The sequence below is a fragment of the Moschus berezovskii genome, chromosome 7, assembly GCF_049115385.1.
Source record: "Moschus berezovskii isolate FMDL1 chromosome 7, NW_MosBer_1.0, whole genome shotgun sequence".
Classification (NCBI taxonomy): domain Eukaryota; kingdom Metazoa; phylum Chordata; class Mammalia; order Artiodactyla; family Moschidae; genus Moschus; species Moschus berezovskii.
The window spans coordinates 91,859,358-91,876,862 of NC_142466.1; the positions used below are offsets into that span (position 1 = coordinate 91,859,358).

The 17,505-nt window shown below is 47.6% G+C and overlaps 1 protein-coding gene across 3 annotated transcripts in view; it reads left to right on the forward strand.

Annotated features, from left to right (window-relative positions):
- FGD3 (FYVE, RhoGEF and PH domain containing 3) overlaps positions 1 to 17,505 on the forward strand; it is a 41,336-nt gene that overhangs the window by 12,359 nt on the left and 11,472 nt on the right. For all 3 annotated transcript variants that reach the window (XM_088838132.1, XM_055427475.2, XM_088838131.1), the window contains exons 4-13: positions 4,403 to 4,492; positions 5,175 to 5,311; positions 7,714 to 7,870; positions 9,084 to 9,222; positions 9,757 to 9,815; positions 12,528 to 12,674; positions 13,009 to 13,101; positions 14,281 to 14,360; positions 15,581 to 15,611; positions 16,529 to 16,636. In XM_088838132.1, coding sequence (XP_088694258.1) covers positions 4,403 to 4,492; positions 5,175 to 5,311; positions 7,714 to 7,870; positions 9,084 to 9,222; positions 9,757 to 9,815; positions 12,528 to 12,674; positions 13,009 to 13,101; positions 14,281 to 14,360; positions 15,581 to 15,611; positions 16,529 to 16,636 — 1,041 coding nt within the window. The remainder of the gene's footprint in view (positions 1 to 4,402; positions 4,493 to 5,174; positions 5,312 to 7,713; positions 7,871 to 9,083; positions 9,223 to 9,756; positions 9,816 to 12,527; positions 12,675 to 13,008; positions 13,102 to 14,280; positions 14,361 to 15,580; positions 15,612 to 16,528; positions 16,637 to 17,505) is intronic.

Consider the following 17,505-nt stretch of genomic DNA (forward strand, 5'->3'; position numbering starts at 1 on the left):
CAGTTCAGTCGCTCAGTCGTGTCCGACTCTTTGTGACCCCATGAATCACAGCACGCCAGGCCCCCCTGTCCATCATTCAGACACTGTTCAAATCCCTTGCTTCTTTATTGACAGTTTGCAAGGCCTATCCAGTATTGAAAGTAGAGTACTGAGGTCTCCTACTGTTGCTGCTGCTGCTAAGTCACTTCAGTCGTGTCCGACTCTGTGTGACCCCATAGACGGAAGCCCACCAGGCTCCCCCGTCCCTGGGATTCTCCAGGCAAGAACACTGGAGTGGGTTGCCATTTCCTTCTCCAATGTGTGAAAGTGAAAAGTGAAAGTGAAGTCGCTCAGTCGTGTCCGACCCTTTGCGACCCCACGGACTGCAGCCTACCAGGCTCCTCCATCCATGGGATTTTCTAGGCAAGAGTACTGGAGTGGCTTGCCATTGCCTTCTCCGGCTCCTACTGTTACTTTGTTATAATCAGCGTCTTTCTTCTAATCTGTTGAAGTTTGCTTCATATATTTAGGTGTTATGAGGTAAAGAACCTGCCTACAATGCAGGAGACCCAGGTTCGATTCCTGGTCTGGGACGATCCCCTGGAGGAGGAAATGGCACCCCCCTCCAGTATTCTTGCCTGGAGAATCCCATGGACAGAGGAGCCTCGTGGGCTACAGTCCATGACATAGCAAGTAAACCACCACCACTGTGAGGTTTGATCCATATTTATAATTTTTATATCTTCTTGGTGAATTGATCCTTTTATCATGAGCAACTGAACTGAACTGAATGTCTTTGTACTGTGTAAGGTTTTTTATTTACAGTCCATTTTGTCTGATGTAAGTAGGCCACTCCGGATCTATTTGTTGACCGTTTCCATGAAACATCTTTTTACACCTTTCACTTACCGCCCATGTAAGCCTTAAGTCTAAAGTGAGTTTCTTCTGTGTGGTCAGTCACTCAGTCATGTTTGACTCTTTGTGACCCCATGGACTGTAGCCTGCCAGGTTCCTCTGTCCATGGAATTTTCCAGGCAAGAATATTGCAGTGGGTTGCCATTTCCTCCTCCGGATCTTCCCAACCCAGGGATCAAACTCTCATCTCCTGCATCTGCTGCTTTGGCAGGTTGACTCTTTATCATTGAGCCACCTTGGAAGCCCGAGTTTCTTGTGGGTAGCATATAACTGAATGCTTTTTTTAAAAAATCTGTTCAACCAATCCATGTCTTTTGATTGGGGAGTTTAAATCATTTACATTTAAAGAAATTATTGATATGGAAGAACTCACTATTGCCTTTTTCATTGTTTTCTATATGTTTTGTACCTTTTTTGTCCCTCTCTTACTGCTTTCCTCTTTTAAGTTTAACTGATTTTTTGTAATAATATGCCTTGATTCCCTTCTCATTGCCCCTTGTATATATTCTATATATTTTTTCTATTGCAATTACATAAAATATCTAAAGTTGTAGCATTGCATTTTAAGCTGGTAAAAACTTACTTCAATGGTAAACAAAAACTCTGCTTTACAGCTGTCCCTACCAGATGATCTATGTGATATCACAAATTATATGCTTATATGTGCAGTATGCCCTTTCACATAGATTTATAATTTTTAAATGTTTGTGTCCTTTTTGTATTATTTTGTACCAAAAATTATGATAGTATAGGTTACTATAGTTGTTCATGCATTTATTTTTATTGAAGAACTTTATATTCTTGTATAACTTCATGTTGCTATCTACCATCTCTTCACAACTTAAAGGACTTCCTTCAGCATTTCTTGTATAGCAAGTCTAGTGATAATGAACTCTTTATCTTTTGCTTATTTGGGAAAGTCTTTATTCTCCATTTTTGAAGAACCACTTTGTTGAATAAGGTATTCTTGGTTGACAGCTGTTTTTTTTCTTCTTCAGCACGTTAAATATAGTATCCCACTGCCCCCCTCGCCACCTTTTTTAATAATAGGCCCCAGTGTGGTTCTTTGGATTTGTTCTAGTTGGAGTTCCATGAGATTCTTGAATTTGTATGTCCATTTCATTTGGGAGACATTTTCAGCCAATAATTCATCAGGTAAACTCTCGGCTCCTTTCACTCTCTTCTGGGACTCCCATAATACATATATGGTCAATCTGATAGTATTCCATAAATTTCTTAGGCTCTCTTTGCTTTTCTTCATTGTTTTTCTTTGTGTTTCTCTGACTTTCAAATGACCTAGATTGCATTTTTTAGTCTAGTTATTGAAATTTTCAGCTCTAGAATTTCTGTTTGGCTCTTTTTTTTATAGTTTCTGTATCTTTAATAATATTTTCATTTAGTTCATGCATCACTTGCCCGATTTCACTTAGTTGTCTATTTGTGTTCCTTTTTTTTTTTTTAGTTCATTGAGCATCTATATGACAGGTATTTAATATTTTTTTATAGGCAGCTCATAGATCTATGCTTCTTTAGGGTTGGTTTCTGGAATTTTATTTTGTTCCTTTAATCACACCATGTTCCCCTATTTCTTTGTAATATTTTGCTGGAATTTGGGCATCTGAAAAACAACCACCTCTCCAGTCTTCACATGCTGGCTTTATGCAGGGAAAAATCTTAGCCAGTCAGGCTAGAAGTTCTAAAACTTAGTAAACTTTGTCTGATCTCTTGCTCCTCTGGCATCTGCCTGCAGGTCATCAGCTCTAACATGCTTCTTGCCTCTCTTTTCAGTGTCTTTCGAACTCTGGCACTGGTCATGATAGCATTCCAAGTCTGGCAAGACAGAAACCATCCCTCAGGCAACTTCCAGATGAGACAGAACACTGGATGTACAGTTCACTCCTTTGTTTTCATCCTGAGGGAGGAGTATCATGGGGAGGGGGAGTTCCTCCCAGTTGTACCATGCTATTTTGCTTGGGGGAGGAACGTAAAAGGGTGTTCCAAACACACCGGTTTTCATTCTCTGCTTGATAGAATCTCTTCTTAGTTTTAAAATGACTTGGAAGCCATAGTTTCTCAGATGTCTTGTGATTTCACAGAGATAGTCTTGTTTCTATATTGTTAACTCCATGTCTATGTAGGAGAAAGAGGGCCTGGAGCTTTCTTCTTTGTAAATTTATTTTCTTGAAGCATAGTTGATTTCCAATGTTACGTTAATCTTTACTGTATAGTAAAATGATTCAGTTATGCATTTATATATATGTATATATATACATTCTTTTTAATATGTTTTCCATTATGGTTTATCACAGGATATTGGATATAGTTCTCTATGCTATACATTAGAACCTTGTTGTTTATCCATTCTATATATAGTAGTTTGCATTTGCTAATCCCAAACTCCCAGTTCATCCCTCCTACACCTCACCCTTCTCCTTGGCAATCACGTCTGTTCACTATATCTGTGAGTCTGTTTTTGTTTCATAGATAAGTTCATTTGCATCATATTTTATATTCCACATATAAGCAATATCCCTGGAGGAGGGCATGGCAACCCACTCCAGTATTCTTGCCTGGAGAATCCTCATGGACAGAGGAGCCTGGTGGGCTACAGTCCATAAGGCTGCAAAGAGTCGGACAAAACTGAGCAACTAAGCATATAAGTGATATCACATGGTCTTTCTCTGTCCAATTTACTTCACTTAGTATGATAATATCTAGTCCATGTTGCTGCAAATGGCTTTATTTCATTCTTTTTAATGGCTGAGTAATATTCCCTTGTATATATGTACCACATCTTCTTTATCCATTTATCTGTTGATGAACATTTAGGTTGTTTCTATGTCTTGGCTATTATAAATAATGCTGCAATAAATACTGCGGTACATGTACCTTTTTTAATTATAGTTTTCTCTGGACATATGCCCAGGAGTGGGATTATAAGATCATATGGCAACTCTATTTTTAGTTTTTTGAGGAATCTCCATATTGGCTGCATCAATTTATATCCCCACCAATAGCGTGGGAGAGTTCCCTTTTCTCCACACTCTCTCTAATATTCTTATCTGTAGACTTTTTAATGACTGATGACCACTCTGACCAGTGTGAGGTGATACCCTCATTATAGATTTGCTTTTCTGTAACAATGAATGATGTTGAGCATCTTTCCATGTGTCTATTGAGAGGGCTTGTAGCTTTCTAATTTGCAATCTTGATGATGTCATTCCACAGTATATTTTGATGTGGCTATTGTAGCTGCTCTGCAGTCAAAGCCCTGGGAGGATAGAGTTTTCTCTTGGCTGCAGAAGATTTGAGGGGATTGGTAAAAGCTATTCTGTCTCCCCCAGAAACCTCCCTGGAAATTCCATCTGTGAGAACTGAGCCTCACATCCCAGTTCCAGCAGCTTCCTCTGATCTTTGGGGGCCTGTGGTCATCCCTGGTATGCAGTGTCAGATGCTGCCTCCCCTAAACTCACCTTCCCTAGGTGAGTTATGACTCTTCTCTTCACAGTGCTCTGAGCCTCAGAAGTTGCTCCACATTGCCCAGGAGTTCCTGCACACGGAGGAGACCTATGTGAAGCGGCTGCACCTATTAGACCAGGTAACCCTCCTGGCTTGGAGCCTGCCTTTGTCTACTTCCAGAGTTTCAATGGGCAGTTTCAGAGGCAAGCTTTCTATCTTAGCATTGGCTAGGCCTTGCAATTGGAATATGACTGACATGAATACTAAAACTTGGACATATTTAAATCTCCTCCAGAAATTTTTGGTTTTTGCTTTCACAACTTGTGGCTCTGGGGCAAAGGTCTTGTCTAGTCACCTTGGGGGGTTTTCTTCATGACAGTTAAATTATCTGAGCATGTAAATGCCCTATGACAGTGGGTGGCACTCTCCCTCTTCATCTGGCAATATGGGGTTTATGAGCACAGGAAGTAAAACTCCAATAGAAACCAGGTTTTGACAGGTGCTGCTACTGTTTGTAGCTCATAAGGCAGAGAAAGGAAATCAGGTCCATCCATTTCCCATGAAAGGCAGATGAAAGAAAGATGGTCTGTCTCAGTCTAGAGGGGACTGTCACTGCCTCACTCCCAATTCTTGGCCATCAGTAAGCTTGCTTTAAGACCATAAGGTTCTTTAAGGCAGTTTGATGAAGCAGAGATTTCATTAAGAAAACATAAGGCAATGGCAGCCTCTCCTGAGCTCCCATGTCTGTCGCAGAAGCATGATTGTAACCATTTGCAGTGACCCACATTTAGTGACCACTGCAAGGGCTTCTCCATGCCTAGGTTTTCTGCACCCGGCTGACAGAAGCAGGGATCCCTTCAGAAGTCACCACAGGCATCTTCTCTAACATCTCCTCCATCTATCGCTTCCATGGGCAGTTCCTCCTGCCTGAGCTTCAGGCGCGGATCACGAATGAGTGGTAAGTGCAACTCAGGGTGCCTGGGAAAGTAGAGGGGCCGACATTTCCCCGGGAGTTTGGTTCCTATGCCTTTGGAGACTGAAGATCATGGTGATCCTGTTGCAGTGTTTTGTTGTATATTTCCTGCCAAGCAGCCTTTAAATCTGGGGTTTGCATGCTCCCAAACCAGGAGCTACCTGGGAAACCTGTCTCCTAGGGTCCTAGGCTCTCTTTTGCAGGGTTCTGGGCCAACCCTGACTGCAGGGTTCTGGGCCAACCCTGACCCCATGGCCTCTCAGTGTCTTAGCTTGTTCATCTGCAAACTGGTGGTGGTGGTTTAGTCGCTAAGTCATGTCCGACTCTTGCGACCCCATGGACTGTAGCCCACCAGGCTCCTCTGTTCATGAGATTTTCCAGGCAAGAATATTGGAGTGGATTGCCATTTCCTTCTCTAGGGGATCTTCCCAACCCAGGAATCGAACCCAGGTCTCTTGCATTGCAGGCAGATTTTTTACCGACTGAGCTATGAAAGAGACTTTAATACCTGCTCAGGGCTTTGTTAGTTGCTCAGTTGTGTCCAACTGTTTGCAAACCCATGATCTGTAGCTGACCAGGCTTCTCCATCCATGGAATTCCCCAGGCAAGAATACTGGAGTGGGTTGCCATTCCCTTCAGGACTTCCCTGATTGCTCAGCTGTAAAGAATTTGCCTGCAATGCAGGAGGCCCGGGATCAATCCCTGGGTTGGGGAAGATCCCCCGGAGAAGGGATTGGCTACCCACTCCAGTATTCTTGCCTCGAGAAATCCATGGACAGAGGAGCCTGGCAGGTTAGAGTCCATAGGGTTGCAAAAGAGTCAGATGTGACTGAGCACACTGAGCAGGTGCTAGTAAATAGAATTATTTGGGCTTCCCTGGTGGCTCAGTCGGTGAAAAATCTACCTGCAATTCAGGAGACTGCAATGCATGAGATGTGGATTTGATTGATAGGTCAGAAAGAGCCCCTGGAGAAGGAACTGGCCAAACACTCCAGTATTCTTATCTGGGAAATCCCATGGACAGAGAAGCCTGGTGGGCTACAGTCCACGGGGTTGCAAGAGTCAGACATGACTTAACAACTAAAACCACCAAACCAGGGCTTTGTGGAATTTAAATGAGATTTGACATCTGCAAACACCAGTGAATAGACCATGCTTACGGGTTTATTTTCCCTCCTAGTACATACTGCACCTCTGCTTTAAAAAATGAGATGTTTTTCTCTCTCATGAGTGTCCCCAGAGGACTGTCCCTCTGCTGCTTCCACTTATTTGTAGCAGAGGGACAGCTCAGCTGCAAGGCCTGTGGTGTCCCCAAGAGTCCATTCTCTAAGCTAGAACCAGGCCAGAGAGAACACAGAGGCCAGGGGCCAGGGGCTTGATTGGAGGGTGTCCCTGTACCTGCAAGGCTCAGCAAGCATCCAGGTCAATTTGTAAATATTTAGAAGGACATGCTCCACTTGCAGAGCAGGTTATACTGTGTACAAGGCCATGAGGTTAAGGCTCAGGGCTGGATTGCCTTTCTGGCTAATGCAGAGCACACCTGCTAGGGGCTTCCCTGGTGGCTCCGAACCCAAAGCATCTTCCTCCAATGCAGGAGACCCGGGTTTGATCCCTGGGTCAGGAAGATCCCCTGGAGAAGGAAATGGTAACCCACTCCAGTATTCTTGCCTGGAGAATCCCATGGATAGAGGAGCCTGGTAGGCTACAGTCCACGGGGTAGCAAAGAGTTGGACATGACTGAGTGACTTCACTTCTTCAAGGCCCTGAAGAGACTGTCAGGACACAGACACTCCTTGTGTGATAATGGTGCAAGAGTCCAGGGGCTTCCCCTCTGCTTTAGAAGGCCCGCTCCTAGTAATGCTGCAGAGGATGACTTTTTGCCTGTGCCTTGTTTTCTTCTTTTGCATTATTTCTTTAGGATAAATCCCCCACAGTTCTAAAGTCTAATATATTTTAGGTTCTTTTAAATTTATTTTTAAATCCCTGTCCAAACCATTCATTATTACACAGTGCTGCTTTCCCATGATATTGCCAGGATTAGACCAGCCTATTGTTCCTAATCATTGCTCACATAGAAGTATAATGGGGTTTTCTTGGTTCTCTTCGATAACTGTGGCTTATCAAGTGGTTCCATCATTACTAACAGCTCCTGGTTTTGAGAAATGGTTCTGTGACTGCACTGTTGAAGTACTTCACATGATCCTCTAGGCAACACACTCTTTTCCATCCCATGTGATATAGGAGAGGAAAGTAAGGCTTAGAGAGGGTGACCAGTTTGCCCATCATCACACAGACTTGGGAGTCAGGCCATTGTCCCTGTGAAGTCCCTGTCCCACCCTGGCCCTTGACTGGAACTATGTGTGTGATGATCTCATTCCCTGGTGAAGGGATGTCAACCCCCGACTTGGAGACATCCTGCAGAAGTTGGCCCCGTTTCTCAAGATGTATGGTGAATATGTTAAGAACTTCGACCGGGCTATGGAGCTGGTGAGCACCTGGACCCAGCGCTCACTGGTATTTAAAGACATTGTCCAAAGCATCCAGGTAAGTGGCTCCATCTCTGCTTCATGGGCACAGTGATGGGTTTGTGTTTCAATATGGAGGAAATCAGTAAAATTGTGGGATGTGCCCAGATGCTCTATTAATGCTTTGATCTTTAAAATAACTCCAAGAGACAAATCATCATTTTCATTTCATGGAAGAGGAAACTGTGGCTCAAAAAGTTTGTGTGATCATGTCATCACAAACTATTATTCAATAGGACCAGGATCCAAATGTCAGTCTCCCTCCAGAGCATCCCTCAGTGGCTGGTGCAAACACTTAGGAAAATGTTGCATCAATCTTTTCTTTCTCTTTTGCTGCAAACAGACTGTTCACAGCTCTGATTGCTGTGGTCTACTGCCCTGTTGGTCTTTTTCTTACTAATTCATGCAGATTTTACACATTAAGAATGTCTGCTGTTAACTGTCAAATGTGTTGCAAATTATTTTTCCCCACTGATGTTTTATTTTTTAACTTTATTTATGATTTTGTTTTCCATACAAAATTTGAGGGTCTTAATTGGCCACATTCACCAATTTTAAATAAAGTAATTCTTTTAAAAATATTTTAAGCATGAGCCACCTGCACCCACATGCATATATGCACTTATGTAACACATGTGCACACACACATGTTCACATAAGCATATGTGCACCTACATTTCTCACTGTACCCTGGAGAGTTAATGGGCACTGAGCCCTCTGTGCTAAGGCTTTGAAGGACAGGTTCAGATTTGGGGTGGCCCCTTAATAACTTTCTGGGTTTTCCTCAGATCCCACTGTAATCAGATCACTCATGATTTCTTAGTATACTCCTGGATCTGCCTGCATCTCTCAGCATCCCCATCCCTCCCCAGAGAGGATATCTCTGCTTCTGAGTGCTTCTTTCTTCCGTTTTACCTGCAACCCCTCCACCCTCACCCGCTCACTAACAGCTGGACCCTCCCAGCTGTCGGCACAGAACAGTCTCCAACGAGGATGTATACAAAAGTGCCAGCACTGGGTCTAGAGCAGGCCTGCCTGGGGTGCAGCTCTTCACTCCATTGTTCAACCTCTCCAAGCCTCAGTTTCCTCTGTGTAAGATGTGGCCTGCTGTCAGTCGATTGTGTGTACTCCAGGCAGCCTTCTGGGGGCTGAGAAAGCTGGAAGTGTGGCGTGTGCCTGGGAGCCACATGCCTGCCCATGGGTGCCCCATACCTCCTCTATCTACCCCACAGAAGCAGGAGATGTGCGGAAACCTGACACTGCAGCACCACATGCTGGAGCCCGTGCAGAGGGTCCCCCGCTATGAGCTGCTGCTCAAGGACTATCTGAAGAGGCTCCCAGAGGACGCCCCAGACTGGAAGGATGCAGAGAGTGAGCTGGCCTGGGTGGTGGGAGTTGGGGCTCCTGCTGAAAACCCACATTGAGAGAGACAAACAAGCAGAAAGATAGAGACAGAGAGGCAGAGACAGAGAGAAGGAAAGAGTTCCAACTGACCCTGAAACGGGAAGCGACTGAGTGTCAGGGGAAAGCTCCCCTGATCCCATTGCAGTGTGAGGAGAGGACGATATTCCTGTGGAGGGAACTGCTAAGTGCTGGCAGAGCTTAGGGCTCATGGAGGACTTTGTGGAGCTCGCGAGGCTGCGCCTGGTGCATGGGCAGCAGCTAGTGGGCAGCATGGGGCAGGATCTGCACAGGGGAATGAGACGCCAGCCTTGGCAGACCCCCAGCAAATGGGACACGTCTACAAGCTTGCACTGCCCCACCCTGGGCCAGTCCTCATGAGCACCCGGTACAGCCATGGGAAAGGACAGGAGCAGGGCAGAGTCTGGCACTCAGCCTCATGGGGTAAAGACCTGTGCAGAGCTACCAGGTGCCCTGTAGCTAGATTCTGTTGTCTTTCTGCAGGGTCCTTGGAGCTCATCTCCACAGCTGCCAACCACTCCAACGCTGCCATTCGGAAAATGGTGAGTGTGGGCATTCCCAGAAGATGCCTGAGGAACCAGCAGTTTAGGGCAGGGCAAGCACAGGGTGGGCCAAGCATCATCAGTAAGCACACTCACCCACCTGCCCCCAGGAAGACAGGGGCTCTGCTGAGAGCTATGCAGGCCTGCCCCTTACTAGCTTGATGAGTGCTAGTTATATAGTACCCTGTGCCTCAGTTTCCCCATCTGTAAAATGAGGTCACTGACAAAACTTGTCTTCTTGGGGATTGTGGGGATAAAATCACTCTACATAAGTGCTCAGAACAAGACCTGGTACATTTCCATGTTAGCTCTCGGTGTTAGCATCACTCATTTGATGGTTCATTCATTCATTCAAGCTCTGTCAGCTGGGGCTGCTATAACAAAGTATTGTAGACTAGACAGCTTAAACAGCAGACATTTACTCTAACCATTCTGGAGGCTGGAAGTCCAAGATCAAGGTGCTGATGGATTTGATCCCTGGCTTGTAGACAGCCACCTTCTCACTGGCAAAAAGAAAGAGCAAGTTCTCTGATGTCTCTCTCATTAGGGCTCTAATCTCATCATGATCCCCTCTCCCACCCCACGACCATGACCTCATCTAAACTTAAACATCTACCAATGGCCCCATCTCCAAATACAGCCTGAAGGTGTCCTCTTGTTGATCTAACACCTCTGAGCAATGGGGTCTACAGATGGGGCAGCCTCCCGGTTCATACCAACACCTTTTGACCCAGCTGGCATTGTTTCATCACAGCCCTTGTTTGGCCTGCACACTGCCTGGACATGGTGTAAGAATTTCTAAGTCCTTACCCAGAATTTTAGATCAGGGCATTTCATAGGAGAATCCAAATTCTTGGCTTTACTGGAAAACTCTGAAAGCCCCAGGGCCATAATTCAACCTGGGATGAGGTGAGGTATCTTCTCAGTGAGCCGGCTCTCCAGGCTGCCACAGTCTCTACCCAGCCCTGGTTCCCTCAGTCCTGGGACCTATTTACTTTCACCTGGGCACTGCTGTTTTTTGAGATGAGAAAGAAAGGGAAATATTTCTCTGACCCCACATCTCTCAACAGGGAGAAACAAGAGATGGGCAGCCTGTTTGGGGGCAGCTCTTGTTATGTGTGATCCATGTCCTATATCCTCCTACCTGACTTTCCCCAGGATTGGGTCTGCTTTGGGGGTACCCACAGCAACCAAAACAGGCAACATTTCACTCTAGATCCTTTTTAATCTAATTTCTCATCTTTTTCTCCTTAATACTAAATCTAATGGAGGAGAAAGAGCTGCTTCATGGGACTCCATGGTCATGAGGTCACATAGAGTCCATGGACCTTTGGAGGGGCCACTGTGGGCCTACATCTCTGAGGGGCATGGGATGGACTCCCGTGACACTAGAACATATTCACCATGTGGCAGTTCTCACTCCAAGTCTGGTGAGGCCTCTGTGACAGTCTGGGGGCTCTTCTCAGGTGCAGGGGACACAGTGTGTGCTCACAGGAGCCTCTTCATGCTTCCACCTGTCTATCTGTAATCTCATCTTGGACTACCACTGCAGCCTCCCCACCTCCAGTCTCCCTGGACTCTGATCCACGTTTCTCTGCTCAGAGCCTTCTATGGGTTGCTTATTTTGTCACTCACTATTCAGAACCCTCCTGACCTGCCATTGCCTCCCAGGCACACACACAAGCTCTCCAACAATGCCATCTGCATGCCTAGCCTCCAGTACACACAAGGCCCTTTGGCCCTGCCTCGTCTGCTCCTCCTTAATCTCTATGCTTGGGTCCCCTTTCTTCTCCCATGCCCATATCTACCACCTGTTTCCATACCAGAGACAGAAGGGCCAACTAAACCAGCCTGCTTCCAGGGCATGCAGGCTTAGACTGGTCAGATCCAAGGGCAGTGGCTGCTGTAGCACGGTGGACCCACTCTTCTTGTTGCTGGGTTAAGGTTCCTGAGGCTCAGCTCTGCCTTTTGCTGCGTTCATTCCTTCATTCCTGGCTTAGGCGCTTCTCAGCCCAGAGCTGGAACAATGAACTGCCTATCCTCTCCCCTCATACTCCAGGGGAGGTGGTTGATCATATGACCACACAACCAGTCTTGAGGCCAGAGGGAGATGACCTGAGGATCGGCAGAGGTCTGGTCTTATCATGGCCCTGGGCCATCTGAGGGTGGAGCAGGAAACTTGGTAAGGCTAAAACACAAGAGGGGCCCAACATATCTCCTCTGACCCAAAGGCCTTCACTGTCTCCCCACAGAAGGCACTGGCATGCAGTGTGGAGGCCGAGAGAGCCAGTCCCAGTTCTCCAGCTGAAGCACCTCCTGCAACTCACTTAATTTCTCTGTGTCTCAGTTTCTCCGTCTATAGGTCGAGGATACTAATGGGATCTGCCTCATAGAATCCGTGCTAGAATTAGGTTAAATACACCATGTGTATTAAATACACTATGTGTAGAACAGGGCAGGGCACATAGCGATGGTGCTAGCTGCTGTTATCATTGAATAGTTATTATTAATATGCGAGGTGAACTTCTATTGTGCCCAACTTGAGTGTCACGCGTGTTTCCCCTCACATCTGGTTGTACACAGGCTCATGGTCCCATTTTGGTTCTGGTCCACACTTGCAGGGCAGGGTTCCACTCATCTCTGGGTCCCCAGCCCTGGCAGGCCTCCAGTCCCTGTGGTTGTGCAGCTGCCTGAGCCCCGTGTCTCTCTTAGGAGAAAATGCACAAGCTTTTGGAGGTGTACGAGAGACTGGGTGGGGAGGAAGACATCGTCAACCCCGCGAACGAGCTGATCAAGGAGGGCCACATCCAGAAGCTGTCGGCCAAGAATGGCACCACCCAGGACCGCCACCTCTTCCTGGTGAGCCCCCATCCAATCACACCAGCCCTACCCACTCCTGCCCAACCCAGCTGCGGAGCCACATCCCTGCCGCGCCTCACCCAGCCTGGATGGAGAGTCCTGACCCACCGGGTCACTCAGCCACACCCTCACCCAGCCCAGACCACTAAGCCACGCCCAGCCGCTAAGCCACACCCTCAGCCCACCCCCTAGCATGCCCTCGCCACGCCCACATTCAGCCCAGCCCCACCCAGCCCTGTCCACCACCGCCAGGGCCACGCCCCACCTCCTCCCTAGGGTGCTCCTCTCTGGGGTCAGACACCCCTCATCGCGTGCCTGCCCGTCCCTATCGCAGTTCAACAGCATGATCCTTTACTGTGTGCCCAAACTGCGGCTTATGGGCCAGAAGTTCAGTGTCCGGGAGAAGATGGACATTTCCGGCCTCCAGGTGGGTGAGCCCCTCCCACGCAATCTGTTCCCCTGGGAAAGCAGAGAGCAAGTGTAGGGACACAGGGCTCTAGCCACTCACTGCTGTGCAACTGGTCATCAGCCTGCTTCTCTGAGCCTTGCTTCTGTCCTGATCTAGGCGTGCAGGAACATCTCTAAGTCCTGGCATCCTGGACTGAGTGGGCAAGATCCTGGCCCCTCCGCTTGGTCTACCTGCCAGCCAGTGTAGGCTTCGTGTTGGCAGGCTGAAGGGCCATGGCAGGACCAGGCTGTCTCCTGTCCCCAGCACTCAGGGCCCCCTTCACAGACTCTAAGGGAAGCTTGAGGTGAATACAGAGGGGGTGCCCATCCTGTCTGTTCTTTGGTCCTTGGTCCTATGCTCCCTCCACTCCTGCACCAGTCTGGAACCCGGATGAGGTCCTGCTGACATCTGTACCCCAAATCCAGACAGCCTGTTGTTCTTGCTGTCCCTCTTCCTTGAGTCCATCTGTGTCTTATGCTGTGGGGCTACTGGAGCTGGAATCAGTGCCCCTTCTGTGGGGGAGTACTTTGAATTAATAGGCACTCCAAAAATGCTAGCTAAATCAAAGTACTTAGTTATTCTGAAAACTAAAGATTTGCTTGTGATACCAAAAAAAAAAAAAAATCCCTTCTGATAGTGGCTTGCCTGTGGGCCACATCCAGCCAAGGGCTGAGGGAAAGAGGGGTCTAGGGCATGAAGAATGGCTCCTTGTTGCGGATGCCCCTGGATCCAAGGTACCTGCCCATGGGGCCTCAGAAACCCCTGCAGAGAAGTGGGGATCCTCCTGGCTCTTCCAAGATTTCCATCCTGTGTGTCAGGAGTGTCTGGGGGTACCTTGGAGGGAAAGGCACTGGCACTGACTTCCTGGGAAACCCCGAGAACAGACACGTTTGGCCAACACCGTTCCAAGAACAGTGGATGAGTGGTCCTAGCCTTGCCTGGGCAGGTCAGTGGTCCACCCTCCCCCATGGACTGACTCATACAGTCGACCGCAGCTACCATGACCCTAAGCTGGACACCTCCTTGCAGACCCTCTGGGTCCCCTCTGCCCCCTTCTCAGGGAAAACCCTCCAAGTCTGAGTGACAGTGTGAGTCCACAGTCCAGGACCTGCTAAGTGACACACTGTTTTTGTTTTGTCCTTGGTTGTGTATCTTTAGGTGCAGGATATTGTCAAGTCAAGTGCAGCCCACACATTCATCATAACTGGAAAGAAAAGGTCCCTGGAGCTACAAACTCGGTAGGATCAGCTGCCTCGGTGTCTGCTGCTGTGTGAATGTGTTTGACCTGAAATTTTAGCAGATGGCTTCCTTTTCTAAACTGGATAACCTTTTGATGTGTTTTTATTTATTCATTTAACTGGCTTATTTGTGGTTTAAAATGTTAACAGTACTAAAGGGAAGTCAGTGAAAATTAGGCCTCTGCCCACCTCCTGTTTCCCACCCCCAGCAGACATTTTTAACCATCTCTGAAGTATCTGGAATTTTTGTCCCCATACATACATACATGTATCTATGTTTTTTAATCACAGATGACCATTTTTTGTCTAGTCTGTTCTGCATCTTGCTTTTTCACTTAATTTATCAGAAATCATCCCATATATGATTATCATTTTCTAAAGCAGGATAATTTTCCAATATGGTCATTGGCTGGTTCCCACTGATGGGCATCTAGGCTCCTCTGGGGTCTTGTTGTTGCAAATGGTGCTGCAAGTAGTGTCCATGAACCAAGCTTTGTACAGATGTGTTGTTATATACATCTGACAGATTCTTGAAGTGGAATTGCTGGCCAAAGGGTAGCACATCCACTTTAAATTTTGGTGGCTATTGTCACACTACCTTGTAAGATGGTGCCAGGCTCTCTCTGACTTGCAGCAGTACATGGGAGAGCCCATCTATGACCCACCCAGGGAGGTGTTGATTTACATCCACTGCAGAGGGCTCTGCATACCAAGCTTAACCACATATAGTCACACCTGACTTCGTCTGGGCACACCTGAACCATCCTGAACCCACATGGCCGTACCTAACTCCACTTGGCCACACTCAACCTGACTGCACTTGGTGATACTAGCCTCATTGTCCCAGAGCCTGTGGGGCCACTCTTCCAAGCCTTGAACTCTACTTCCAGGCAGTTAGCAGCTCAGGCATTTGCTGCAGAGCTGAGAGGAGTCGATGGTTTATAGTCAGTATCTAAGACAAAATTAGGACTTCCCTGGTGGCTCAGATGGTAAAGTGTCTGCCTACACTGTGGGAGACCCGGGTTCGATCCCTGGGTCAGGAAGCTCCCCTGGAGAAGTCAATGGTAACCCACTCCAGTATTCTTGCATGGAAAATCCCATGGATGGAGGAGACTGGCATAGGCTACAGCCCATGGTGTTGCAAAGAGTTCAACAAGACTGAGTGACTTCACTTTCACTTTTAAGACAAAATTAATAAAATACTGTTTTGGCTTTTATAGGACGGAAGAGGAGAAGAAAGAATGGATTCAGGTAAAGCTCCTAAAGTTTTAAAATGACCAAATTCTTGAGCAGCCTAGTCATTTCATTCTGGAGCAAGGGATGGGATGGCCCTGTGGCTCTTCGGGTGGTGCCCACCCATCTGTCCACCTTGAAGTGATGGATTGACCAAGCTTCTAAGTACCTTCAGACTCCACAAAACTTTGAATCCATTCTCTTATCTGGGGCTCCTCCTCAGTAAACAAATAAATGTAAAGGCCTGGAAGTGGGAATGCAGGGAGGTGCCTTCACCCTGGTGAGAATCTCTACTGGCTTGCAGTTTGAAGGCGGGTCCATGTCACCTTTCTCTCCCTGGCTGGCTGGAGCGATGCATTGTGTGGAAAGAGCAGTTTGACTTCCAGGATGGAGTCTGCACTTCCAGCGACAGGCCAGGCAGCATCATGGGGCAGCCAGAGCAGGCTCAGCTCAGAGCTGGCCATGGTGGGGGCATAGGTCAGGAGGGCCAAGGCAGTATGAAGACAAGGCAGTGAGCGGGGTGGGCAGGCCACCACTAGGCCAAATGCTAACCATTAGTGAATTGTGGCTCACAAAATTCATAGAAGAGAAATCTGAGTGAGAAGAAAAAAAGGAAATTCAAACAGATACTAGATGGTAATGCAGTTGCAGGAAATGGAAACACAGCCTCAAATCCATATAAAATGTTCCCAGACAGTGTCTGCTTTTGGCTTTGAGCACTGCATGTGGGGTGGCATTGGAATCCATGGGAATTGGAGTGGGAACCTGGTCAGTCATTGGTCACATCCCTGAGCCTTGTTTCCTCACCTTATAGTGGGGGCTATTGCCGAAATGTGAGGCTGTTGGTCAGGGGAAAAGGCAATGACCATAGGACCCTGTCCTGACCTTCCTGCATTGCTCTCTGAGGGTCCTTGTTCTTTGTGGTTTTGTTTCAGGTCATTCAAGCCACCATTGAGAAGCACAAGCAGAACAGCCAGACTTTCAAGGCCTTCAGTGGCTCCTTCAGCCAGGATGAGAATTCCCCCCTCACTCCAGAACCCCCTGTGAGAGCCAGCACCTATAGGGTGACCTAGTCCCTTTCCACAAGGACTGGTATCTGGGAAGGAAGTTGGTCCCCACACTCTCCTCATGCCCACCTTTGCTGAGCATCCATGTGGGGACCCCTGCAGGTGTGGTCAGCACTCAAAATGGAGGGAGAGAAAGACAGGGCTACATGATCCGCTGTCCTCTCACGGGCTTTAGGGGCTGTGATCGTATCAGCAGGGGTGGCTTCCTCCCAATGGGGAGTTGTTCCCAGGCCTGGGGATCCCCGCCCACGGCCAGATAGGTGGCCCTAGGCCTTGGCCATCCCCTCTGTGTGGGTACAACCAAACATGACTTCATGGTGACAGTCTTCAGAGACATCCCTGATGCCCAGCCCAGACTGGTTCAACAGCTTTGAGTCCCAGACACCAGGCCTGGTTGGTTCTCCCTGTGGCCCATAGGCCACCTCGTTATCCACTTAATATTTGCATTAAATCTCCATTTTGTCTGCTTTCCAGACTATTTTGGAAGAAAACTTTGTGTCATCCCCAGGCAGGATAAGCCCTGTCTCCTAGCTTGAACAGAGGTGACCTGAAAACAGGATCCCCCTGCCCCACCCCATACCCACTATTAAAGTCGATGCGGAGGCAGAGCCTGACCATAGAAGGCAGGGCACTGAGCTCTCCATGGATGCCGGAGGAAGGAGCTAGAACCCAGGGCCACCTCACGTGGTGTGATGTAGCCATCCAAGCCCAATGGGCCTTGAGAAGCTTCATACCTGCCCACCTTCCCCCACCCCCAGCTGGGAAATGATAACTCTCCTGGGACACCTTCAGTCCTCAGTCAGGCCAGGGAGAAACTGATTGTCAAAATCACAGCAAATGCTAGG